Source organism: Tursiops truncatus, chromosome 6, assembly GCF_011762595.2.
Source record: "Tursiops truncatus isolate mTurTru1 chromosome 6, mTurTru1.mat.Y, whole genome shotgun sequence".
Taxonomy (NCBI): domain Eukaryota; kingdom Metazoa; phylum Chordata; class Mammalia; order Artiodactyla; family Delphinidae; genus Tursiops; species Tursiops truncatus.
In genome coordinates, this window is record NC_047039.1 from 57374678 (window position 1) to 57402474 (window position 27797).

General features: G+C 38.7%; 1 protein-coding gene across 1 annotated transcript in view; it reads left to right on the forward strand.

The window, feature by feature from the left end:
* Positions 1-27797, forward strand: part of PTPRD (protein tyrosine phosphatase receptor type D) — a 2130336-nt gene that overhangs the window by 1960115 nt on the left and 142424 nt on the right. The window contains exons 23-28 of the mRNA XM_073806125.1: positions 2365-2482; positions 8310-8897; positions 9331-9431; positions 10252-10511; positions 21706-21796; positions 26919-27128. Of these exons, the coding sequence (XP_073662226.1) occupies positions 2365-2482; positions 8310-8897; positions 9331-9431; positions 10252-10511; positions 21706-21796; positions 26919-27128 (1368 nt within the window). The remainder of the gene's footprint in view (positions 1-2364; positions 2483-8309; positions 8898-9330; positions 9432-10251; positions 10512-21705; positions 21797-26918; positions 27129-27797) is intronic.

Consider the following 27797-nt stretch of genomic DNA (forward strand, 5'->3'; position numbering starts at 1 on the left):
AAGAAAAAGGGACCAAAGATGACTCATAAGTTTTGAAGATGCTCCACCATTCATTAAAATATGGAAGTAAGAAGGGGAGTCTGCTTCCGGGAATGACGTTTAAGCTTTAGTTAACTTTAAGTGGAGGTAACACTTGATAGTCAAGGGAAAACGTCCAGCAAATATTTACAATGTATTGGGCTGGCCAAAAAGTTCACTCGGGTTTTTCTGTAAAATCTTAACGGAAAAACCTGAACAGACATTTTGGCCAACCCAATACATGCCCTTGGAGCCCTGGGGGAAAGTCAGGGCTAGAGATGAATTTAGGATATAGGCAGAAAAAATTCTTTAAGTTTTAGAGATGGATCCAGTTTTTTTTTTTTTTAGGACTAGAGAGAAATGCAGCAGATGAGTGACTGTGACAGAACATCTGGGAATGCCAGCTTTTCACAAGCAGGGCCAGGAAGAAGTCAAGAAGGGGCAGATGGGCTAGGAGAACAAAAACAGAGTGAGGAGCTGTGGCCCTGATATCAGTCACACTACCCCAGACAGAGGGTGTGGAAACCACTGAGTAAACAAGTATACCCACAGCTTAAAGAAAATGTAAACCAAGAGGTGATGTGATCCAGGCAGAGAGAGGTGTGTCCAGCTGAGATTAGGCCATGACAGAGGGCTCGAACCTTTTGAGTGGCACTACTTACATTATCCTATCACAACCTGTATGAGAGGAAGGACGTGTGTGGTTAACCCCAATTTTATGAATGAGAAATTTCTAGAAGGCTCAGGGTACATAAATTGCTTGCCGCACAATTTGGTGATAGAACCAGGCCTCGCTTCTTTTTCCTCCTAGCCTGGCCTGCTTTCATCAGTAATTCTGTGATATCAGGGGGACCTTGGAAACAATAATGTTGGCATTCACCCATCATAATTTTGGGAATCGCCAGTGTACCATCATTTTAAATGCCGCTCTCCAGTGGTTCACTTGGTTTTTATATTCTCTGTAATGTTAGTGAAACCATTCCTGAAAATAAAATCTCTCTCCCAGATTTAGTCTATTCATCTGACAGCATAGTATTTCCAGTGGCTCTTCAGGATAGTATCTGATATTCTTGAATTTCCACACTGGTGATATTCCTACACGTTCGAGAAAAGCATATTGTCGAAAGCCGTCATCCCTGGGATCAGAGTCAACCAGTGAGTTCTATGGTGCCCATTACAGCCTTGCACAGAAAAATCCCACTGTTTTTCACACAATCTAATCCATTCACTAAACTCTCACTTGCGTTGTCTTTAGATGCTAAAGACAATGACGTTCTATATTTTCTTAAATTTATCTGTATTCAATTTGAAAACATAGCTGTGCTAAAAATCTGAAAGGTTTTTTTTTTTTTTTTTTTTTTTTGCTGTGCGTGTATGTAGCAGCAAGGAAAATATCAGAACAAATTGATAGCCAGCACTCTATTTAAAGAGTCGTGTAACTTCCAATGTAGAAGAACAGTTCTATGATTATCTTCTCTTATAGCCACCACAGCTTTGGGTCCTTACTAAGAGAAAACTAAGAGTTTTGATAAATAGTTTGTGATATTCAACATTTTCTACATTGTCGGAATTAACTGAACACCTATTCGCGATGTAGTAGAACAAGTCCTGTTAATGTGGTTTTATGGCCGGGCCTCCAAATCATTAGAAAATTCTCCTTAGTTTATAATGATTTTAGTCCATAGCCTGTAGAACTAACCAATAATATACTATTTGAGTCCTAAGAAGCTTCTCTGGCTCTCTGGCTATCGAGGGCCAACAGGTCAGCCATTTGGTAAAATATTTACACGGTGATAATACGTACTGTTGGGCATCAGCCCCGTCAGCAGTCTGAGGGCCAGGCTACAGTGCAGGCACATGGAGAGCAGCTGGCACATCACAGCAGCTAGGGTATGGATTGCTCACCACAAGCCACACGTTGTTTTAAGTGTTTACCCAGTATAGCTCATTTCATCTTTTAGTAGCCCTAGGTGGTCCTAACATTCCAACTTTCACATGGGAAACTGAGGCACCGACGGGTTAAACTCACTTGCCCTGAATCACCAAACCAGTAAATAAGGAAAGCCATGTTTCAATTCAAGAATTCAGGAGGTGTGACTCCAGGTTTTGCGGTTTTGACTACTGCCCCTTAGAGCTGCCTCTTAGGATGGCTGAAGACCCCACTTCAGTGTCGGCATGAAGACAGGTCGTCCATAGCGTGAGCTCTAGGCATGAAACGTCCAGTGCTTGGCATGGCTGTAGGGAATGTTTACGCATGCGCAGAAGGAAGGTGGCTGCCTTGATTTTTCCCCCAGGGCATTTGCAGTGTACGTTCTGAATCAATGTTACTCTCTTGTGTCATTTCAGGACATGATTATTTCTGGGCTACAGCCTGAAACTTCCTACTCCCTGACTGTCACAGCCTACACCACCAAAGGAGATGGAGCTCGCAGCAAACCCAAACTGGTGTCCACCACTGGGGCAGGTAACTGTATCTGTGCATGTGTGTATCTTGAATATGTTCCCGGCAACAATAAGGGTAATTTTCCAAATGCTACAGGTGGTTTTGGTCAGAGGGAAAAATGTACAATGGTCAACTTTAGTGATTTTTGATACATAGTTCAGAGGGTAAAAATAACTGAATAACCATGCTTTACCCAGATTATTCAATCATTCATTCAGCAAATATTATTTGAGCACCTACTACGTATCGGGCACTATTTCCAGTACTTTGATAGAACAATCAACAAAACAAAAAGACTGACCTCCTGAAATTTATTTTCTGACTAACGTAATTAACTAGTGAATAAATGAGTTTTATAACAATAAAATGCCAGGAAGTGATAAATTATCAAAATAAAGGTGTGTGGGCATTAAGGATGGGGCAGTCCCTAAGGACTGTTTTAGAAAGAGTGATGGGAGATCTCTTAGGGGCAGGATATTTGAGCTGAGACTTGAAAGACATGAAGGAGCAAGTCCCACGAGGGTCTGGAAGGCAGAGCATCTAGGGAGGGAAATCACGTGACAGCTTCACCCCCGCCCCCGCCCCCCCCCCCCCAGCAGCAAACCTTGTTAGAAGAGCTGCTGTCTTGAACTGGGTTGATGACTTAAAGGTGTTTTTTTGGTCATTTTCTCCTCCTCACCCCTTGCTGTGGGGATTCTAAAGAGGACAAATTGCACCAAAGATGGGAAACAGAAAAGAGAATGAAGAAAAGCAAAAAGACTAATACCAGATTGCTCCTTTCTGAAGAAAAAAGCTTCTTAATGCTATTTAGTCTCACTTTGGTTGGCCACATTAGGAAAAGAGCATGTTGGAAGACCTGACATTGTAAAACCGATAAATTAAGAGATAATTACAGAAGGAATCTTCTTCAGTCCCTTTATGTAGAAATCTCCTGTGGAACATTTAAGCTATGATTTGATTTATTCCTCCTGAATCACTTCTTGCACAACTTTTTAGGAACACACCTCGATGTAAAGGCATAAAGCAAGGAACAGCTGTGAGGTTGAGGACCGTCCTGGGTGCTGTGCTCACGGCCAAATTTGTCTAAATGTCATAAGATTTGCCTCGCTTATATCCCGCCACCTGGAATTGCCTCAAGCAGCAGGATTACAGATGGCAAAACTCCTTCAAGGCAAAATCTTCTGGGCCTTTTTTTTTAAAATACCATTGTATCAAGTTTATTCAGTACCCTGCATAGGAGATACGGTGCATGTTCAGTGGGGACATGCTGACTGTCTAGCTATGGAATCAGCCTCTATTGGAATGTAGACAACCGAGGGTAAACCCCTGAAATTGAACCCCAAAATGAAGAAAATACATTTCCTTCACCCATATTTATAACTGTGTCTTAATAAGCCTGAAATGTCTTACGTGAAGCATCAAACTCCTGTTGCCCATAAGATGGGGAGGTCCTATAATGAGGACAAAAAAGTAGAGGGTTTATCGCCAAGGGATGCGAATCCTAGGACAAGGAATGATATTGCCTATTTTAATGGCACTAAGATGAGCTCATCACTTTTTAGTCACCATACAGAACATTATTTAGAATTGTGGATCTTAGATACAGAATTATTTTGCAATACACAATTTTGCATTCACAATTTCAGATCTTTCTTAATCAGTGGAGCCTTCGGTATTGAGGAAATGCTTATAATTTACATGTCTGCACATTTATTTTCTTGAGACCTCCCTACTGATCCTGGGTGGGAGATAGGAGAATCCAGACGTATAATCCTTCTAAGGATTCTAGTTTTCTTTGCTGCCAACCTATAGTAAAAAACCATTCTAAAGTCATTATTGAACAGATTAATTTGCTTTGTTTTATATAGTATTACAAAAATCCCTTGTATTTATATAACTATGAAGAATTACTGAGTTTATCTCACAGATGTGAGCTCCTAATAACCCCAATTATAAGGGCATTTAGTTATAGCTTCCATGAAGAATTCAGGAATTCTCGTGAAATTTTATTTTAATAGTAAAATTCCTGGTTTTAGGATATATTTCTGCATAATACATTGTTTCTAGAATCTGTGAACAATCATATCTTTGAAATAAAAACACAGGCCATAACTTAAGCAATCCATGTAGGATTCATGTAACCTGAGGGATGCTTTTGAATAAAATGTTGGCTTTTATGTTTCAATGATTATGACATTTTTGTAGTTTCTTTGTTAATATTCCCATTGCTCTGTATCATGATAATTGGTCTACTGCCTGAAATCTTGTGGTTTTAGGCATATTTGGTTTGAAATTTTCTCTATATTTTTACATGAATTTCACTACTGTACTGAGGAGCTATGTTTAAGGATGAGAGAAAAGATGACAATGACATAGAGAATTTGGAAGTAATAGGCTTAGGTTCAGTCATTTATGATTGTTGCTACTTAGGTGCTAAGTTAAATTGAAGCTAAGTTTAGAGCCATTGGGACTGAGTGCCTTGGTTGATCTCCAATGATTGCTCTTACTAAGAAGAAGTAAAGGGCAGCACATGTGTACCATTTCTGAAGTCATGAGAGATTTTTAAGAGGAAGAATACAGTAAGGAGATAAGAATAATCAAAAGGGAGAAGAGATTATATGTCATGACATAAGTTAGAGTTAGCTTATTTACTGTGCAGCTGGGCCTTCTTCTTCCAATAAGTTCACTAACACACTGCTAAAAATGACCTCCAACTCCCAGAGTAAGTATTTCAGACTCTTTCCTTTTGCCAATCCTCCAGCTCCTAGGCTGGAGTAAGCAGTCCCACTGACCCTGCCACTGCATGGCCTTTAAAAGTGGTCCACACAATATCCCTAAGGCATTAGAACCTTGGACCCAACTCCACATGCAGCACCATCTACTGGTCCTCTTCATTTCTCCACCTGGAGTATGCACTGATCAGAGGACAAGGACCCTGCATTATCCATCTTTTATTTTCCCACCCAAATGCCTACATGCCATTATATAAGTCCTTACATTAAAGTGAGTAGTTGGTAAATGTTTCATACATAGAATTTCTGGAAGCCAGAGATGGAGTGGGTTTCATTGCCAATACGTGCAGTTTTGGAGAATTCTTTTTAACCATTCATGCAGTGTTGTAGAACTCTCCTCATTCCTTTTCCCTTTTTTCTACTTGTTACTCCCTGGATGAAATACCACAACTGTCCATAAAACCCTTACCCTAGCTTATTTAAACTGCGTCTACTATTCACACATTTGGGGAGATTTTAGGTGTTCCCTTCATGTGGCTAACCTCTCCTGAGGCAATGCTGGGAGTTCTTCCTCTAGCTGCCTCAGCTTTCATTTCTTTCTTGACTCCTTCACTAGTGCATCTTGTTGCTTCCAGGCCGATTGTCTCATAGTTTTCAGGCTCAGTGAAACTTCTGCCAGGGAAAGGAGTGGCTGTCTTGGCAGTGGAGAGCAGACTGAGGTGCTTCTGGCACAGCAGTGGGAACCAGTAGATCAGAACTGACGCTCTTACTTCTAGAGCATTGCTTTGATTTCATGGTACCAAGCCCACAGTGTTTATATCCCAGAACAAGAAAGGGCATGCCAGCATCATAAGCAAAAGGCATTAGTGCAACCTAGGCTTTGACTATCACAGAAGAATAGATGTACATTTTCATAAGGCCATGAGATCTTTTTTTCTTATAATTTACGAGTTTGTTAAATTTCTCCAAATTTGTACCATAGCAATATTATGAAGTGAAACACCAGATAATAAAAGCATACTCATATATGGCTGACAAATATTATTACAATCCAACCTATATTTGTGGTTGCAGGAAATTTTAAATTGTTTTATTTATCCTCCCTTTACATGCATCTTATAGAAACAAGGTGCACAGTGTATTTACTATGATGCAGTTCTTCATAACCAGAATTTTGAAAACTTTCGATAAATATTTTTAATAAAATATATTGTCCCTGGAAAATGTGGAGACCTAATTGTTATGTTTTTCCCCAAAAGTTTCAACCAGGTTTTGTTTATTGAAGGATGTATTTTCTGCTGAAAGGCCCATTTTTTTCTCAGCAGAGTCTCAAATGTTTAATTCTTGACGTCATTGATATTTTAATGGGCAAATCATGTAAATACTATACACACATAGAGAGAAATTGAGGATACTTGCCAATATCTATTTTAAAGTGATTTTAAATGAAAATAATTTTAAATATATTTAAAATAGAAATAAATGGAATAATTCAAGCACTCACCAACTTATGAACGGGTTTGTTCTGAGAGTTTCGTAGTTGGTTAGTAAGATATCGGATACACCTTTCCATGAGAATCAGTGAGTCTTCAGTTTTTGGTTTGGATTGGTTTGGTTTCTGGGTCAACCTTCAACACGTGTACATAATTGCCATTAAAAACTTCAGGAACTATTTTCCCACACATGATGAACCCACTTACTATGAACGTATCCAACACGTGAAACAAAACTATTATATTACTTCATTGGTTAAGGATAGAAATATCACAAAGAATTTGTTCTTGGACGGAGCACACCACTTCTGGGGTCTGAAATATATAGTGAGCAGGTTAACCGAGTAAGTTTTGAAGTTAATATTCTGTATGTTATCTCAACACCTTTCTAGTTTGTTTTTGTTTTTAACTTATATCTGCATACCTATGATACTATTTTTCATTGCCTGTGTATTTCTCATTGCCATTAGTGTAAGCTTTCCTCCCTTTTGACCATATTTTCTCCCCTTTCTATTAACTTATTTTTAGTTCTGTTAATAGTCTTTTCCCCTCCCTCATCTTTGGACTATTTCCAAAGAAACTCCTGGCTCTGTGTTTTTTACCACTGTCCTTGTCTGTGGATTCCAGGAATAATTATTGTGTGTTAAAAAAAAAAAAATACGGTTGTAATAATACATTGAGTATATTAGACCTATTCACATATCTAACTTATTTAGCTTGAAAAGAAATTATGTACTTAGCCCCTGACCACAAAAACCTTAATATTCTGATTATTAATAATTATTATTATTAATGAAATGTAAAATACTGTTCTAAGGCTTTTACATGCATTTCCGCATTTAATATTCATAACAACAATATGGTGTAGGTCTTAATATAATTCCTATTTTACTAGATGCAAAACTTGATGAGAATGACTGGTGTGGATGGTATAAACAAAAAATGCAAATTAGATCCACAGTAAGTCAGAGCAACATTATTTTACATTACCTTTTTTTTTAAACTTATAATCAACATACTAGTTAAGTTGTTTGGGCCATGGATTCAGACAGACCTATGTTTGTCTCGTAGCATCCTCACTTAGTACGCATCTAACTTTGCACAGTTTTCTATCTCTCTGTTTCATTTTTTTATTATACAAAGTGAAGATAATAACTAAGCAGGGCACATAGGAGTGAAGGATGTAAATCAAGTGAGATACTACATGTAACGTTCTTAGTACAGTGTCTGGTACATTGCATGGACCCAGTAATTAAATATATTTTAATTATTATTCTTATTAGCTGTACCTAACTGGCTAATCCTTACTGAGCTTCATTTCTCTGCGGCATGAACCCTCTATGTGTTAAGATTCGAAATGTGAAGATGTTTAAAACAATCTCCTTAAATTATCATTTCAATAATAATTCCTATTTTCTGTCCATTATCAAATTCTAATATCTCACCCTACCTTAAAAGAGTATGAGAAGGAGCATGTTTCCACAAAGGCATATAGACCGAGCCTTGGCTTTGTTTATAAGTAAAGGCATGGGAATGCCCATGGAGTGGCATTCCCGTTCATCAGTGATTGAAATGCAAACACCCACGTAGGGTGGTCTCACCACTCCCTCCTGTGTGCTCCAGTTCCAGGGAAACCCCGGCTTGTGATTAACCACACTCAGATGAATACCGCTCTCGTTCAGTGGCACCCCCCCGTGGACACATTTGGACCCCTCCAGGGCTACCGTCTAAAATTTGGCCGGAAGGATTTGGAGCCACTCACTACTCTGGAGTTCTCTGAAAAAGAAGATCACTTCACAGCGACAGACATCCACAAAGGAGCATCGTACATCTTCAGGCTCTCAGCCAGAAACAAAGTGGGCTTTGGGGAGGAGATGGTGAAGGAGATCTCTGTTCCAGAAGAAGTCCCAACTGGATTCCCTCAAAACCTCCACTCAGATGGCAGCACGTCAACCTCTGTCCAGATATCTTGGCAGCCACCTGTCCTGGCAGAGAGAAATGGCATCATCACCAAGTATACCCTTCTTTATAGGGATATCAATATCCCTCTTCTTCCAATGGAGCAGCTTATTGTTCCAGCTGACACCACTCTGACACTCAGTGGCTTAAAACCAGATACCACATATGATGTAAAAGTACGTGCTCACACGAGCAAAGGCCCCGGGCCATATAGTCCCAGTGTCCAGTTCAGGACACTGCCTGTGGATCAAGGTAGGATTTGTCTGCTTACGGCCTTTCTCCCTTAAAGGAATGTCGGTCTTTGGAAATCAGTATTTTGAAGCTATAAATAACTGATCGGCCCATTCATATTAATAGGTTCAGCAAAAGCAAAAAGGTAAAGTATGTGACACTTAATATGTTTTGGATGCCTTAGATTTCAGTTAGAGAATGCCAAGCAAGTCTGGCTGACAGCACCCCAATGTTCTCAGGTAAGGAAAACACAGTATAGTTGACTGAATGGGAGAGAAAGGAGAGATCTTTATGAGAATGAGGTATTAAAATGAATGCTCTTAACAGGTAGGCAAATCACACTTCTCTGTCTGATCAAAGTAGATGGCATCTAGCTTAAGCCCTCCTGTCCATGGAAAAGGACGAGTCATACGTTTTTAGGAGTAGTTTAAATACACTGTTTTTCCTTTTCCAGCAGTGTTTGCAAAAAATTTTCATGTCAAAGCAGTAATGAAGACTTCAGTGCTACTGTCTTGGGAGATTCCAGAGAATTATAATTCTGCCATGCCTTTCAAAGTAAGTTGTTTTCTAACGTGTAAGAAGATACCACTGGTAAAAGTGGAGGGGGCAGGTCACTTGGGTAAGTTACTTACAAAGCATACAGACTGCTTTGAGTCAGCCACACATACTTGTTATTCTCTCTGTGGCTTTCACATAACAGACTGAGTCTGGCTCTTTGGCAGTGTGACCTTTCCCCTCTCAAGAGAAGGCAGGAGCTCAAACCCAGGGCCGGCATTCTTTGTGGGTCACCTAGCACTTCCAAGTTGAACTTTTTACATCTAAGCTAATGCTTTTGTTTTTTCATCAGGAAATGAAATTTACATGGTTTCTACCTGTTTGTAATGCAGTATCCTGGGATTTAAGTAATTTGTTAATTGGCCTGAATTCTTTGAATATTTTAAACTTTAGTTTCCCATTGAGAGATATTGGCAAATGTTAGCAAGAAGTACAAGTCTGTGAAAGAAAGAATAAAGAAACATTTTTGAAAGTAAAAATGTATTTGGGAACAAGAATGGAAGTGTTTGGGAAAAAGTGGTGTGGATGATGCATTGAAACCTAGAACATTTCACAGACAACTGACGGGCCACATACTGTTAAGATATTGTACATTTCTTCGTGTATTTTTGATAGACTTAGAAACATTGTATCATTACACAATAAGAAACAAAAGAAAATTGATGCCATCTCTAGAATTTATTAGCACTTTCGGGCTTAGGAAATTCCCCAAATTAGAAATGACCCATATGTATTTTCCATAAGCAAGTACCATATTAGTTAGAAAATATTCATTGCCTGACTGATAACCAAATCTCTTCGATTGGTCGTATCTCTCTAGATTCTTTACGACGATGGGAAAATGGTAGAAGAAGTGGATGGCCGAGCTACCCAGAAGTTAATTGTCAACCTGAAGCCTGAGAAGTCATATTCATTTGTGCTGACAAATCGTGGCAACAGTGCTGGGGGCCTGCAGCACAGGGTAACCGCAAAGACTGCACCAGATGTTCTACGTACCAAGCCTGCCTTCATTGGGAAGACCAACTTGGATGGCATGATTACCGTGCAACTGCCCGAAGTACCTGCAAATGAGAATATAAAGTAGGTTGATCGAAGGTTAGGGCTGAAGGATAGAAATGCATGTAAGCAAGAAAAAAAAAGGTTAAATCTCGGTAATATGTGGTTATAAAAGACTATATTGCTGTATGTAGAGTCAGAGTCTTCTGCACAGGCTCATAGTTTTGTTATTCAAGTTCTGTTGCATTGTGTTCTAGAGTTCATTGTGACACAGATTCTCATCACTTTAACATTAATGAGAGTGTTTCTTTACGTTCCAGAAATGGTATAATTTAGGAGAGATAGACAAATAGAACATGAACCTTACCATAAAGAAGTTTACGTCGTGGTGTATAGAATAATGTGAATAGTCGAATAACTGCTATTTGGCGAGTGTTACTCTAATGGTGAGGAATTCTTAGAAAATACTACAATGCTAAAAGAAACTTTAGGAAATTGGATACAAAAAAAAAAAACAGTACAAGACACTGCTGTTTTACATGTGTGCTGAAAGATGGGAGAAATTTCAACAAGTTAAAGTTCAGAATGACATTAGAAGAAACATGAAAGCTAGAAAATGTAATTTTTTTCTGGTTTGGATGGAGCACAGTGTAGAGGCCAATGGGCCTGAAGTGGAAATTAAATCCAGTCCATTAAGTAGTTTGTTGGTTGTATATAGCTAGTTGATGGTAGCCAGTAGAAGAAAAAAAGTGTTTTCACCAAAGTATATTAAGTATGAGTACTGTGGTAGACCCTGGAGAACAAAAAAAGAGGATGTGATCCCTGTCTTCGAAGAGTTTACCACAGAGTGAGGAATACAGAGAAATAGACAGATGCAATATGTGCTAGCGATAGAATCATACTCTATCTTAAGAGTAGCTAATCCAGAATGAAATGGATCAAGAAAGTTTCTGAATTTAATCTTGAAGGACCGATGACAGGCATACAAAAAAATCAGAGGAAGGAAATCGTACGCAAAGGCTCATTAGTAAAGGAAGCAAGTGATTCTGTAAGGCATGTGCTCAGAGAGCCAGGGCAATAGTAGTGAGAGGCAGGTATACAAGAGGGAAGTTGTGCTCAGAAGTTGGAACTGTATCCTATAGATAGTGACAGTCCATTAAAGGACTTTATGCAGGAGAGTGGCATGATATCTGTGTAATACCTAAGTTTCCTTCTTTGCCATTTTAGGAAATATTTATTGTGTGTCTGCTGCATGTTAGGAACTGTGCTCCCGGCTTGGGATAAGACTAAACCCTTTGTCATTTCTTCTATCCGACATGATCAAGTTTGGATGAAACTTGCTATGAAAGGTTTGAAGGTCAAGCAGAGGCATTTCTACACAGTTCATGGATGGTTGGAGCCTTTACATTTAGTAGCAATCTGGTGACATAATGTAGGAAAGTTCTTAGGGAAGATGGCTCCTGAAGGCATGTCGGAAGGATTGGAGCACCACAGAGAAAAGTTTTGGGCAGTCATTGTGCAGTTAGTTGACTCTAGGCAAGTAACGAGATTCTGAAGTGAGATGGTGATGGTGGAAATGGGATGCAGAGGCAGACAGAGAAGTAGGAATTGGCAGCTGTCTTAATGGAGGGAACGAGGCAGAGGAAAATGTCATAGATGACTCTGAGGTCTGAGATTGGATGACAAAATAAATGATGCTGCCATTCATCCTGAAGGATGAAAGATCAGGAGGAAATTAATGAGTTTAATTTTGTGTACATTTTACATGAGGTGTCAGTGAAATCAGTCTCCATTTACATGAGTCTCCATTTTTGTCCACTCTTCTATCATTTAGAAAACTAAAAAGAAGAATGGAATATTAGTGTGATTTTGATTCCAGCAAAATTTAGTATGAAAGGGAGATTTTATTTTGCTATTGTTTAAATATTCTATGGATATTCTTTGATCTCCCACCATAGTTCCAGACAATGTTGCAGGAATTCAGTGGAGAGAATGCTGACTTTCTCATGGCTCTTACATAGTATAGGTAATTGGGGAATTTGGACAAGTAGAGAGTCAGGTGGAGTGTAGTCCTGTGATACCAAAAGTTAGTTGGATAGGGGAGGCCACAGGAGGAGCTCCCAACCCCCGTTGAGTAGTTCAAGGAAGAGGCCCTGAAAAAAGCAACATCTAAGCTGAGGCTTAAAGAATCACAATAAGCTGGTCCATGGGAGTGGGGGTGGGGAGACGCTGTTTCAGGCAGAGGACAGCACATGTGGTATTGCCCAAGCAAGACAAAGACTAGCACTTGTTATTGGTCCACGTCTTACCCATCCATTACGACTTTTCAGCTGGCATCCAACAAACATGTATTCTAGACATACTGTATTGCCAGCACTAGGTCTGGAAATAGAAAGATGATTGAGATAAAGCCCTACCTTATAGTGGGAAAACAGATACAGGAAACAGATAATAAGAATATATGGAGCAAGTACTGCCAGGTACTGTAGAAACATAAATACAGAATTCTAGCCCAACTCGGATGTCAAGGGAGATATCCAGAAGGAGCTGATATCTAATAAGTCTTGAATGATGAGAAAGATTTAGAGAAGGTCAAATAGTCACAAACAATGAAGGAACAGTCTGTATAGTTTATATGGGCTATAAATTGAGTCTGTTAAAAACATGTGCTGTCTTTTCAGGGAAAGAGTAAATAAAAGATGAAAATAGTGGCACATAATCTGTAGTTTTTACTATTAGATTTCAAGACTTTTCTTTATATATTAAAAAAAAGATTTTAATGGCTATTTACCAAATTAGTTTGGTAGAATGTCTCAGACATTATTGGGAAATGACAGTTTAGTCCATTGGTGACAGACTTCTTTTTCATTTCCCAACCTCTGAATGAATTGAGAATATTGCAGAATATAGTCTCTCAGAGAGAAAGACTTGTTCAATTTTTCTTTGTTTTATTAATTTTTGTACTTCTTCTTTGTAATATTTGACATGGGAGTCAAAGAAAAGGGATAAAACTTTGGTAACAAAGATCAGAGACTATTACAAAACAGAAAAAGAAAGCAAACCATTATGGAAAAAACTCTGTTCTAGAAATGAAGTAAAGATTCCCAGAAATATATTCTAAACACTCTGGGGGAAAGACAAGAGCAAAAGACAAAACTGGGGAAAAGTATAAGAACCATAAGAAATGACAAGCAAATCTCCTGTTAGCAAAAATCCCTAGATAATTCATATTCACTATGTTTTTTAAAGGGATAATAGCATAAAGTTACCCATCCAGTCTTCTAGGTTGGTTCATGTGGCATCGTCAAATATGACAAAACACTGTGTGCCATGAGGTACCACTTGCAGTTCAGAAATTAGAGTGGAGCTTTCTGTTAAGTATTGTAAGGGAGAAATGAGGGGAGAAAACAGAATCGATTCCAGAGCTCTGGGGTGGGTTGCTAACTTGTGTTTAGGTAAAAGCTAGCTACAAAGATGCTTCCAATTTGTTTTCCTATCAAAATACAATTTTGATGATTGAACGGCTGTTTTGTTTACCAACAGAAACCAGGCTTTCCTCGTTTCCGGCCAAGATAATTGAGAGGTCTTGATCCCCACCTCCAAACTCCTCACCATCGGAAAATAAATCTGTCTCTTGTAAACGTAATGCAGACATAGCTCCTTGCTTCTGTGATTTCACACTTGGGTTTTGTGTGGAGAAGCTGGGAGCTCCCTCAGCGAAGGGCCAGGTTTTTCACGAAACAGCCACATCGGTACTGCAGGTTCTAGTACTAGGAATTTTGTGGGGCTTCAACCTTCTCTTTGAATACATTTAGCGGGCAGAATGCTGGTCAGAAACTCTAGCAATGCCACCATCCGTCAGAAGCAAGTTGTGGTGACAAAGAGGACTTCTGTGACTCTATAGAGCAGGATTTTACTCTGATAAGAAAAAAAAGCACCACACAGATTGTACTCAGAGAAAAAGCTGCCAGAAGGTACCCAATGTAAATTAACTCCCTAGCAACCATTTCATGTTTATGAAAAATAGAAACGAAGAATGAGGGTGTTTTATAAAATTTTAAATTTATTATCTACTTTTTCTTTCAAAGAAAGACATTCTTGGAAGCAAAGTTGTTTCATAACACACATGCACCACTATTATCAGCTCGGTGTGTATAAGCTGTTTAATGTTTAATTCACACATCATATGTTTGTTAACTGAAGTAGTAAAGGCTTAAATTTGTATAGAGCTTTACAATTTACTGAAGGTATTAGAGCATTTCACTAACGTCTCACAATAACCCTGTGAGGTAGGTGGTCTCCCCTTTTACAGGTGAGTAAAGTGAGGCCCAAAGACACTAAGTGGCCCAGCCAAGATCATAGAGTTGATACTGCTACTAGTTAATAGGGACAGAGGACTTACTAGGTGTTCTTCAAAGGACACTGCACACAGTGACTGCTGTAATCTTCACACCAAGGGTCCTCTTCATTTTACAGCTGACGAAGCTATAAGGTAGTATACTAATTGGCCCTGGCAACACAATAGCATAACCAGAGAGGAAAGATTTGAACTTAGGCAGTCTGGCTCCAGAGTCTACATGTTGAACCACAACCATGCCTCTGTGACCATAAAATGATTGACCAAACCAGGATTTTTTTTTCCTAGGACAATTGCTAAACATCTAAGAACTCCATAACAATTAGATGTCAATAGGACTGCCCCAGACAAACCTCAGAACCAAGAGGCATCAGGTACATGCACTTGGCCACAGATTATGGAAATGTATGTTAAATGTGGAACAATAAAATCAGTAGATTGTCATGAGAATTTAGAGGAGAGGTAAAGGGAGAGGCTAGACACAGTCAGCATTATCATCTGCCATTTTACAAATGAGGAAAATGAGGCTTAAGACAATTAATAACTTGTCTGACAACACATAGCTTAAAAGATTAGAAACCTTAATTTAAACAGAGAAACTAGAAAGATCATTCAACCTGCTTTGGTTTTCCTGTGGTTAATTAATTTGATTTAAACAATATATACCCAAATGACCAAAGCCAGGAAAAAAAAAAAAAATCAAAAAATGATTCAAGGAATGACATTCATCATTAAACTCTGAGACAAATGTTGACCTCCCAGTTAAATAATGAGTTGGAGAATGCTAGTATGGACTGTTAATACAAAAAGCCTGCCAGAATTTGAAGTGGTACTGCCACGAAGACCAGAGCTCACCTTCCCATATAATTATATGGAACTGGGCCCCTTGATGATAACATATTAAATAAAATTAGTAAAACTTTACATAGGATAATTAAAATTCTGAAGGTTATATTTAACTTATCTAATTAAATCTAATGTACTGGGAAAACACAGCTTACATTATGAGTAGTCGAGGGCTCTCCGGATATATTGATTCTCAAGTTATTTATTTTCCATTAGTTTAATAGTGAAGGTCTATGTTGAAAAGGGTATTTGAAGGCTAAACTTCAGCCTTGAGTTAGACAGGCAAACAGAGTATAAAGTTTAATTTTACCCATATGGGAAGCTGCTCTATGTCCAAAAGCATTTTTTTTTTTTTTTTTTTTTTTTTGCATTTCAAGCAAGTTCTTTCAGTTCACATGATTTAGTTGATATGAATTTGCAGGGTATATGTTAGTTCCTCACTTTACAGAGTCATCTTACCTTACCTAATACCACATGACATTAGAACCAGGATCACCGCTTTGCTGGTAACTAAAAGACATTAAGGCATGTCATTAGGCTGGTTTGGAGAAAAGAGAAAAGCTTGATGAGGTTTCAAGTTGGAAAGTTCTAATGCAAGAGAAGAGCCTCAAAATGTTTTTGACTTCCCGATCTAGGGGAGGCATAAATCCCCAAGAGTTACCTGCTTCACCCACTTCCACTTTTCAGTGAAAAAAGAACTCAGTGATAAAATGGCAACGTTAGCAAATTTGGGGAAATTATATGTGTAACTGCTTTAGCAATGTGTTTCTAAGTATATGAATATGTCTTAAACGTATAAGAAAATTATGGACTAAAAATGGTTCATTGAGACCATGTAATAGGGGTCATTGGTCTAAGCAGAGGTCAGGGAAGGTTTGAGTTAGGAAGTAAAAAAGTGAGTTGCTATTTGAGGAAAGAGAGAAGATAACTTGGGATTTGTTGGGAGTGACAGAAGGTTCTAGACAGGTGGTATAGAATGAGCAAAGACAGAATGGACCAAGTAAATTCAAGAAACTAAAAGCCCACCAGGGCGTAGCTCAGAGAGCACAGAGAGATGGATTCAGGCAGGATCCTGCTGAGTCGTATAATGCCTTTGGTATTTATCCTAAGACAAATGAGGATCAATGGAAATGTTACAATTAATTTTCTATTGCAAAATGAAAATTTAAGAGACTGGACTAAAGGGAGTTTAACTCAACAGAGAGAGAAAATTAGGAGACAAAGTTAGGAGCAACCCAGGCATGAGACAATGGAATGAAGCCAGAGCGGTGGCGGCAGAGATGGGGAGAAGTGAATGCACTATAGATAGTTTGGAAGTAATAGGACTCAGCGGTAGTTTGGGTATGAGGGAGGGAGAGAGTTAATGCAGATCATCAGTGATAACACCTAGGTTTACAGCATGTGCCCTAAAATGGATCATGGTGCAATATTGGAAGAGGATTACTTTTGGAGGCGTATTTTTTGTTTTATTTTAACCACAGTAAATTTGAGGTACTTTTGTGACATAGAAATGGAGACATAAAGTTGGAAGGGGGTAAACTTGGGGAGTTCAGAGGAGCGTTCCAGGCTGAAGATGTCAATCTGTAAATCATTTGCATCTAGGGGATAACTGATTCCCTGAGCTGGAATGAGATCCCATGGGAAGAAAAGAGGAAGTAAAGACAAATCCTTGGCTAGATCCTTGAGGAACGCCACCGTTGAAAAGCTGGGTAGCAGATAATAAATCCTGCTAAAGAAATAAGGTTAACATGGTGAGAGATTTAAGTAGAAAACCAGGAGAGTTGGGTACAGAGAAAGAACTGAACATGTTTCATGGAGGGTGTTATGAATACACAGATTCTGATAAAAGATCGAGTAAGGGGCTTCCCTGGTGGCACAGTGGTTGAGAGTCTGCCTGCCAATGCAGGGGACACAGGTTCGTGCCCCGGTCCGGGAGGATCCCACATGCCACGGAGCGGCTGGGCCCGTGAGCCATGACCGCTGAGCCTGCGTGTCCGGAGCCTGTGCTCCACAACGGGAGAGGCCACAGCGGGGAGAGGCCCGCGTACCACAAAAAAAAGATCAAGTAAGAAGAGAGTGAAAAATTCTCCTTTTGATGCAATACTGACGACCCAGGTGAAGGTGGTGAGTTGGGCAGATGAGGCCAGAGCTAGAGCACAGTTGACTGGGAAGTGAATGGAAGGTGAAGACATGGAGAACAGCAAGAACGCACAGCTCTTCTCAGAACTGGGGCAGTAAGAGGTAGGAGAGAGAGAGAAAGTGATGACTGGAGCAGGATGTGGATGGAAAGCTAATCGATAGAATCCAACGAGGATGGAGAAATCGAGATATATGGGAGACAAGGGGTATAGTATATGGTAGACATCCAAAGAGAGTGAGATGCAGGACCCAATTCAAGAAAAAGTAATTGGCTCTGGAAAGTGTAGTCAGCCCTTCTACGGTACCGATCGGAAAGATTATGGTTTGCACTCAGATATAGGTCGGCTTGTAGTTTGTTAGACGACGAGGGAATGCTTGTCGAAATCTTTTTCTTTCCTCTGTATATAAGAGCGCAGGCCATCTTCTAGTGGAGAGGCATGTATGTCCAAGATTTGAGGCCAGGGGAGAAAGTGTGAAAAACTTACTGTGAAGATTGGATGGACTAGGTAACTAGAGAAGCTGTGGCTGTGTTGCCAGGCAGTGTTGAAGGCCTGTTTGAGTTTGCTGAATGTGAACTTAATGGCATCATTCTACCCTGTGCATTATTTCTCAAGCTGTATTCAGCTCCTTGGGTTCAGGCACAGAGGAAGGCTATCAGATTTTAGCTAAGGCAGAATGGAGGATGTGGGTTTTGGAAGAGAAGAGCTCAAGAAATTGAGAGCCCTGGGTGGTGCATGGGCCAGCCCTCTGAAGGTTGAAGTCACCCAAAATGATGGCAAAGTTTGGGAGGGAAAAAAAAGACTGTTAACCCTGGGAAAAACAAAACAAAACAAAAACTTCCATAAAGGAAAGATTCTGAAGAGGTTGGTAGATGGCAGAAATCAGTAAGAGAAGACCATAGCATAGCTGAATTGTACGAGCTTCCAAAAGGAGGACTTATTGTGATTTTAGCAAAGGGGTAGAGGAAAAAATATCTGCAAGAAGCAACAGTGAACCAGGAAAGAAACCCAAACCCTAAACCTGAGGTTCATGGGCAGAGGAAGAGGGATAAATTAACAGCCACCACGTGAGAAGTCTGCAAAGAAAGCAGTATCCTCAGGGGAAAGTTAGGCTTCAGGAATGGCGAAAACGAGGTTCTTTACAAAGTCACAGTTGCAGAGAATACAGTTGAAATGTATGGATTTGGACCCAGGAGTTCCAAATTCCCAACACCCCATTTCTTTCAATAGGTGAGAGCTGCTTTGAAAGGCTCCACTTTGGCTGCTCTAGATGAATGCTTTAGTGACCGTGGAGAGAAAAGGTTATGGATATCCAGCCACACTGTTAATTAATTGCTATGGGGAAGGCTGTTCAATTCTTATCCGAGCCACAAATGAAATGAATAGTCGGGGAGTGCTGCAGAACGGATTCTTTCTTCATGTACAAGAACGGCAACTCAAAGTATGAAAGCAGAAGAAAAATTAATAGGATTCATCAGCTTAACCTTGATTTACAAGATTCTGAACGAGGACAGTGGGAGCTCCCTGATCATGTGCAGTATCATTACTTTAGGCAAAGAGAAGCTGTCCTGACTTTGTGCAATTGGTAGTGAAAAGCAAGAGGTTCCCTGACAAGTGTGTTTATCAAGTCCATCTGCAGTGTTATTTTGTACGCTAGGTTGCAGCCCCTGTCATTCTTCTCCATGCTCATTTAACATGATGGACCTGTTTGGCAAATCCTTCGGGTGGTGGGAGGACAGCAAGAGGAGGAAGCTTACTCTGGACCATAAAAGATACTGGCCTCTCTCACATACTCCACTATTCCTTCTCATTACCCTCCTTGATCGTCATCATTGTTTGTAGGAAAGAAAATGGATGGCTAAGTGATGTGACCCCGTGAGCCTGATGAGTTGCTCAGAGCACCATGGAGAACGGATTCTGCTGTAGTTGTCTGGTTTGACTTGAATTATTGATCGGGGGAAGAAAAAGTTTGAAACTCTCAGGGAGTTTCACTGTGTCCTACTGTGTCTGTGTTCAGATCCATCTCTCCCACCATGATGGTCAGTACCGGCCAGTAGCAGCTGGCATCTGTGAAGTGCTACGTGACACACACTGTGCTAAGCACTTTGTGTTCATTTGTTTTATTTCTCCAGAATAAGTCTGATATTATTTACTCTCAATTTCAGTATATGCAACTGAGATTCAGGGATGTTAGATGATCAGCCCAGGGTCACACAGCTCATGAGTGGCAGATCCTGAATTCTGGGCCAGATGTATCTCTAGATGCCGCATTCTCTACCGGAACACTCTAGATCAGCCCTGCCCAACAAATGTAACGAGAGCCACATGTGAAATACTACACTTTCTAGCAGCTATGGTAAAAAGTACAAAGAAACAGATGTCATTAATTTTAATTTCATTTTTTACAAAACACGTTATATCCAGAATATTATCATTTTAACATGTGATCGCTATTAAAAAATTATTGCTGAGATAGTTTACATTTATTTTTCATACTAAGTTTTTGAAATCCAGTGTCTTTTACAGGTAGAGCACATGTCAGTTCAGACTAGCCACATCTCAAGTGCTTGATAGCCGCAAGGGGCTAGCGGCTACTATACTGGACAGAGCTGCTCCAGACTCTGTTTGTGGAAACAGAGTTCATTATCACACAGGATTTGCTGAGTTTATTACACGTTTTGCTTTGCGATAAGAACAAACAGGCCTTCCTGTGTGTACTATTAGTCTCTGTAATATATTGTGATACAAGCTTGATAGCACCCATCCCGTTCTCATCCCTTTCCTGAGAGGCAGAGGTAGGGGGGTGTGTGTATTCATTTCCACAATAAATTTCCATAAATGAAACAAAAGCAGATTATTGCCATAGTTAAGAGCTATATCTCTCTCTCTACATATATAGGTTTGTATCCCCTTACTATCTGTTTTAACTTGAGCGATCATTCAGTCTCTGTGTAGCTGTCTTTTTTCTCTTACCTGTCCTTAAAGGATTTTTGAGAGGGCAAAATGAGATTATGCATTTACTATAATACCTAAAAAGTAGGAAGTGATTAATGTGGTGGCAATTATTATACCTTATGTTCAAAGTCCTTGTGTAGTTACTACCAAAAATCAGTATGAGCAGAGTCCCTAACTCTGAATATAAGAGCACAGTGTACACTATACGGAAGTTACAAAACAACTTTACAAATAACCCACATCTATTTGGCGACAAGGAGCCTTTATACATAAGTTGTAGTTGGCCGTTCTCAGTGTGACGACTCGCTTACTTTTGTCCCTTCCTATAGAGGTATTATACTGAGACCTATTTTGAAAGCCCTTAGGTAGTGACTGTCTCCAAATTTCTGCAGTACCTACCTTAAGGTTTGCAATTTGATGGGTAGAAAGAGAGGGGAACCTTTACATCTTTATATAATTGTGAGATGATGAGTAATTTTTATGCTTTTAACTTTTTATCCAAATAAAATGTATTTTAACGGTGTATAAAGAAAATCATTGTCATCGTCATCGTGTAGGCATTTGGATGAGCTTAGAGTAATTTTTATTACACATCTTCTTTAAAAAAATCATCTTATAAATTAATGTCATAGAAAATTCTTGGTTCAGCAGCCTGTGGTGGTAGATTTCAATATACCCACCTTGTATGTGTCTAGCACCGGGGTACTAACGAACTATTTCCACTCTGTTTATGATACCTAGTAAAGGTCAGTCAACCATGGTGATATTACCATACAAGATCACTGAAGTCACACATAAATGTCTACCCATGTTGTTTTTAAAACTGAACAAACAGGTGGTTATTTGCCATTGATGGACAAGTCACTCCATATCCATAATTTGCCTTCAGTCTCAATCTTCAGGTCTGTGGAAGATTTAAGGATATATCCATTTTCTTTTCCCTCCGAACTAACCTTATTTTTGTCTATCTATTCTTGTGCAGAGGTTACTACATAATAATTGTGCCTTTGAAGAAATCTCGTGGGAAGTTTATCAAGCCATGGGAGAGTCCAGATGAAATGGAATTAGATGAGGTAACTATGTGTTTCGGGCTGTGCCGTTCATTAGTTATTTAATTTTTAAAATAGCCCTCTCCTCTCTGTGGAGATCTTTCAGCATCTAATCTGGGTGCTGACTCCTACATGGCTGGCTGGTCAGCTGGCTACTCAGAAGGTTCACGGCTACGGGTGTGTTAACCTCTTGGGGTCCCAACAAAGAGCTTTTTGATTTAATTAAGAGACATTAGGCTGTTGTAAAGCTTACAACCTATCTGATCTTTGTTGGCTTTAAGATTCTGCCCCGTGCCCCTTGTAAAACATGATGCAGAGGTGTGGAAGGTGAAGTGAATTGTCAGCAAAGACTTAATCACCATTGCTATGAATTCCAAGGTATGCTTCGTCAGTGCAATGGTAGCTGAGGCTGTTAAAAATGCTAAGTTGCAGTTTGCACCAGAGTTCAACACTTGACCTGCTATGTGTTCTTGACCAATTTCTGACAGAATTGTGCTGGTTAGCACATACTTGCTTTATTCTGTATTTTGTAAGATATCAGAATCAAAAATGCATGAGCTTCAGGGGCAAATAAAACAAATCACAGAATTTTGAGCTGAGCAAGAAATACGGTACAAACAACAGAGCAAATACTAAATACTAGTAATTTCTAAAATCTTACATTAACAATAGGTACCTTGGTACTCTTTTTTGCAAAAAGAACATTTTTTTTTTTTTTAAAGTAAATGCATAGTATATAGAACAGGATCTAATTTTGACATACTTACGTTTGGATGAGAAAACTGTGCTCAAAAGTGTTAAGCCAGATCCCTAGAGGGCCACAGCAGGTTAATGGCTGGGCTTCACCTTTTGTGAAATACTATACAGGAGAGACTGTAGAATTTTAACATGGTTTTAGATTGAATCAGTTCAGAAGTCAAATATAAAAGGCCCCCATTAGGGGAAATATGAGATTTTAATTGATTGGATTTATTTACAACATGTTCTATATCTTATAACCCAACCTGTTATTTTTAGGTATTTTCTGTCCCTCAAATTAGTGCATACAAAGCAAGGAAAAGCAGAAATTCCCTCACTGCATTACAGGGAAGTGATGTTTATTTCACACACGTCTGCACTAAGGAGACTGTGATCTCGAGAGCAGGGCTGTTAGCTTCTTTTGACAGACATGTGTCATCCCTAGACGTATGTTTCATCATCAACCACTTCATTTATCTGAGTTAAACTTGATCAAGTTCAGAAAGGGAGATGAGTTCAAGGTTAGGACTATGCTTTTGTGTCACCGCTTAGTGATTAGATGAGCACTGAAGGAGTATAAAATGAGACACATTTCAATCATGCTGTCAAGTAATTTGTTATAAATTTTACTTTTTTTTTTCTGCTGAAAATAAAGGAACAAAATCATTTTTTATGATGTCAGAGGAGTACATCTGAATATGCGATTTGATGAGCTAGCTGGTCTCTAAACAAGCAAGGCATGTTTTACCTGCAAGTGACTAATCAGTTAATCCTGACATAGTCTTTATTATTTTAATCAGTTCTCAGCCGAAATGCAGAATTCAGTTGGAACTGGATTTAAAATGCAAAGGCAGCTTGTAAAATCTATGAATCTTTCTACCTATTTAAAAAAAAAAAGTTTTCAAGGAATTAACATCCAAGCCAAAAATGACATCAAATCCTTAAAAAAAAAAAGCTTTGCTTAGAAGTGGAGCCATTTGGTTGTAAGTAATAGGAAGCTGATTCTCTTTTACAGCTAGGTTTCAACCTCCAAAATGCACATCAGTTCTAATGGATTAAAGTATAGAGCTATATGACATTGAACTTTCTTGCAATTACATTCTATGGGTCTCTGCTGCTGATTCCCATAACAAAGGGTCATTTTAATCATCCCACAAATTGTAGTGCATTAATCTGTATAATAGTTTGATAAAGAACATTTATTAATTCAAAATTTGGGGGTCAGGATGGGTTCTTTCCCACTTTTCTTACTGATATAATTGAGACCACATTGTAGAATTAATGGTGGAAGAAATAAGATATGCATTGACTGGAAAATGAAAATTATTTCTGATAGAAAACTAAAGCCCTTGATATATCTTCTGGAAACCTCCAATACATCTTGTAACTATTGTGGAGGGGAACTAATGAAAGTAGGCTATGGCCTCACTTTGTGCTTACTCATCCAGTTTCTGATCCCTACAGACAGATATTTTTTTCCTACCATGGATAATAAAAGCACTGTAGTAATTTTATCTATAGCTTGGTACTGCCAGGTTTGACAAAGCAGTGTTCCTCTCTTAAATGTATTTGACCAAGTGATTTTTTAGAAAGGCCTATAATTCAAATCGTTGAAACCCCAATCATCAAATAGAATGGTAGCCTAAGGGGATTTCCACATGCATGCCTCACACCTAGGCCCATAAAAAATGGAAAGAGGCTTTCTACACAGAGTCACTCTCCATATTATCTTCTGAGCTCATTTATCCTTTGTCTGGGGATAATCTTCACATGATAAATTCATAGACTGGAACTCTTAGTTGTCAGGGTCAGCCTGGGCAGAGCAGACATTGATAGTCAAAATGAATTCTGGACAGGATGACTCCTAAAATGTTAGTTATATTTAATTCAGGGAAGGTCTTGTAATACATCATAAGCTTTTCATCGCATTGTACTTCAAAGGCTTGCTGTAAAATAATGTGGTCATTTGTGGTTGGAACTTCAACATAGTGGCTCACTTCAGTGTCACCTGAGCACACTTGACCCATTTAAAGTATAACACAGGGAGCATCCTACAGAGATTAGAGCAAGCTACAGGGCCAGGGTTGATGTTCTAGGTTTGACCTTAATGAATGGCAGCATTGGGTCTTAGGAGCACCAAAACACTAAAATCTGTTAAAGTACTTCCTCGAAGTCTTCTAAAGAAACCCTAGCAAAAGGTACTCTTAGGGATGACAGTGATATGGATGAATTATGACAGTTGCCTGCCTACATCTGAAATATGAATAAAATCAAGGTAGGGTTTGATCGGTGAAGTAGAAGAGGGGACACAGTTGCATAAACAACTGATGGTAAATGTTTCCGATTAACCAACTTCAGAAAGCTTTTCGGCTCTTCTGCACTTCATTTGTCCTTCTCTAAGTAATGGCCCATAAATGACTACATATCAACAATAACCTATGTAGTGACTTTTCAAGTATATCTTAAATATTTACATCAGAATTTTAAAAATACATGTTAAAAGAATCTAGGAAAAGGACATCTAAGTACGCATTTATCTGTGTTAATGAAAGCAGATGCACAAAAATTACATATCTAAGCATAGACTGAGTTAAAAGAGTTAACATTATTAATTTAGCCTAAATGTTGCAATTATGTTTCTTTGGTATTGTGCAGCCATTAAGTAAATAAAAATATGGTTGGAAAAAATCTCTTACATGTAATTTCATTTTATTTCACCAATTGAATCCACTATTGTCACTTTCTATTCTGCCTCAGTTGCCTCACTTATAAAATGGGGATAATGATAACTTATTTCATAGAGTTTTTATGAGTAAATGAACTAAGCCCTATTTAGTCTCCTGAGAACGGTGCCTGGCACCTAGGAATTGGTTAACAAAGAAAAGCATTATTGTCATTATCATCATTATTATAAGACCTAAATGTGACAACAGGATTGAAAGATAGTGCTGAGTTTCTGGACTTGCTTTATTACAACTCAGTTGGTCCATAATTGATCAGTCTACCTGAATGTATCATCAGATGGTCCAAATTTGCTAAACAAGTTCTGCTGTGGTTTTTATAAAAGAACTTACATTTCATGTAATTTTAATTGTATCAAGAAACTCAGACTTAACAGAAAATTTGAGAACATTTTAAGTATTCAATAACATGGGCACAAATTATCTATATAACCAAGAGGGTGATTTTTTACATTTTTAAGTTATAATTTTGACCAGCTGAGCACATGTACATTCTGTGTTGAAGAGTCTGTAGTTTACCATCAGGTTCCTAACGTAAGGATTTGGTATTTGCCATATATACAGTCTGCAGCCGTTATTATTACAGAAGCCTGGCCTTCATTGCACCAGGTTCTCAGATAGTCTTTTCTATAGAGATAGTAAAACAAATCAGAATTCTTTCAAAACACCAGTTAAGTTGTCCCTTACATCAAAAGGCATCTCAGACTGCTATAAACGTCTTTTTCTCTGTTAAGCCCTATAAAATACCAATATTTAATGGAAGCAGACAGAGATAACTTAAACATCATTTTGAAATTGTCATGAAATATCATTAACATGAGTTTCTCCTAATAAGAGTGAATGCAAAGCAACTGAGTATCAAACCATAATTTGTACTTTTTTTCTTTTAGAAATACATGAAGGATTTCTGTGTGTACGTGTTTATATTTGTTTTCTTCAGTGTAATATTAAAATTATTTTTTCTCTACCCTGCCTTTATTGCCTGGCAAGATAATTCAACATCTCCAGAGAGCTATTAGCTCCAGAAAAACTCGGTGCCATGATAAATGCAAGGAATTTTACCATTTTATCCCAAATGGTTAATCAAGGAACCAAGTCAAGCCAGAAATCGTTAAATAAGTGACCATGTCTATTTAAAATGTCAATTAAAAATTGGTCATCAGATTCTATTTCTGCTGATTTGAGGGGATATACATCATACAAGTTATCTCATTACTAAAAGTAATCTAAAATGGTACTAATCTCTCCAAAAAGTTGGTCTTTGAACGTTTTGATGGCTTTATCTGAGGGTACTACTTGTTGAATAGTAAGTGATAAAGCCTGCGTGACGGGCTTTTGTGAATCAAGCTGATTTTTTTCCACAGACAAGTTATAATGCATTCTTGTCCTCTGAGAGGATTTCATCAGAGTGGACAGTGATGTGAACTACCAGTAAAGGATCTAATCGTCCAGTGTTTACAGCCTGAGCCTTGCAATTGCAATTCAGTGCGTTACCTTTGGAAGACAGAGAGACTGAGATTTAGTAATGCTGACATACTACGCGTATTGTGGACACACTGTATTTGGGTTGTTCCCAGCCCTGAGTTAATTTCTCCCATTAAATTGTCATTACATTGGGTTATTGTTGTTTACATTTCTTTCTCTGTTTCCCACTTTTTTCCCTTAAGCTGCTTAAAGAGATATCTAGGAAACGCAGAAGCATCCGTTATGGGAGAGAAGTTGAATTGAAGCCATATATTGCCGCTCACTTTGATGTCCTTCCCACTGAGTTCACCCTGGGGGATGAAAAACATTATGGTGGATTTACAAACAAGCAACTCCAAAGTGGTCAAGAATATGTCTTCTTTGTGTTAGCAGTGATGGAACACGCAGAGTCTGTAAGTTAATTATGATGGCGTCCATCTAATTTCCTATGGTATTCTTATACATTTTTCACCAGAATTTGGTCATTTGGGGATACATAGGTACATGCACCCTAATTATTTCTCAAGAGATTTCGCTAACTTAGATGTGGTAACAGGCTGCCTACTCTTTGAACACTGCTGAGTAGTCTGCTTGAGATTTCGTTACAAGTAAGGCTGTGTCCCTAATGACAGGAAATTTAGATGGACATCTAGTTTATGAAGTGCCAAATTGATAGGGCATGGTTCTTTTTGTTGTTGTTTGTTTTTTGTTTTGGCATTTGTATCTCTTAATCCCACACCCCTCTCTTGTCCTAACCCACTCCCCCACTGGTAACCGCTAGTTTGTTCTTTGTGAGTCTGTTTCTGTTTTGTTATACACATTGGTTTGTTTTATTTTTTAGATTCCACGTATCAGTGATGTGATACAGTATTTGTCTTTTTCTGACTCATTTCACTAAGCATAATTCTCTCTAGGTTCATCCATGTTGTTGCAAATAGCATAATTCTTTTTTTACGGCTGAGTAATATCCCATTGCATATATGTACATTTTCTTTATTCATTCATCTGTTAATGGACACTTGGGTGGTTTCCATATCTTGACTATTGTAAATCATGCTGCTGTGAACATTGGGGTACCTGTA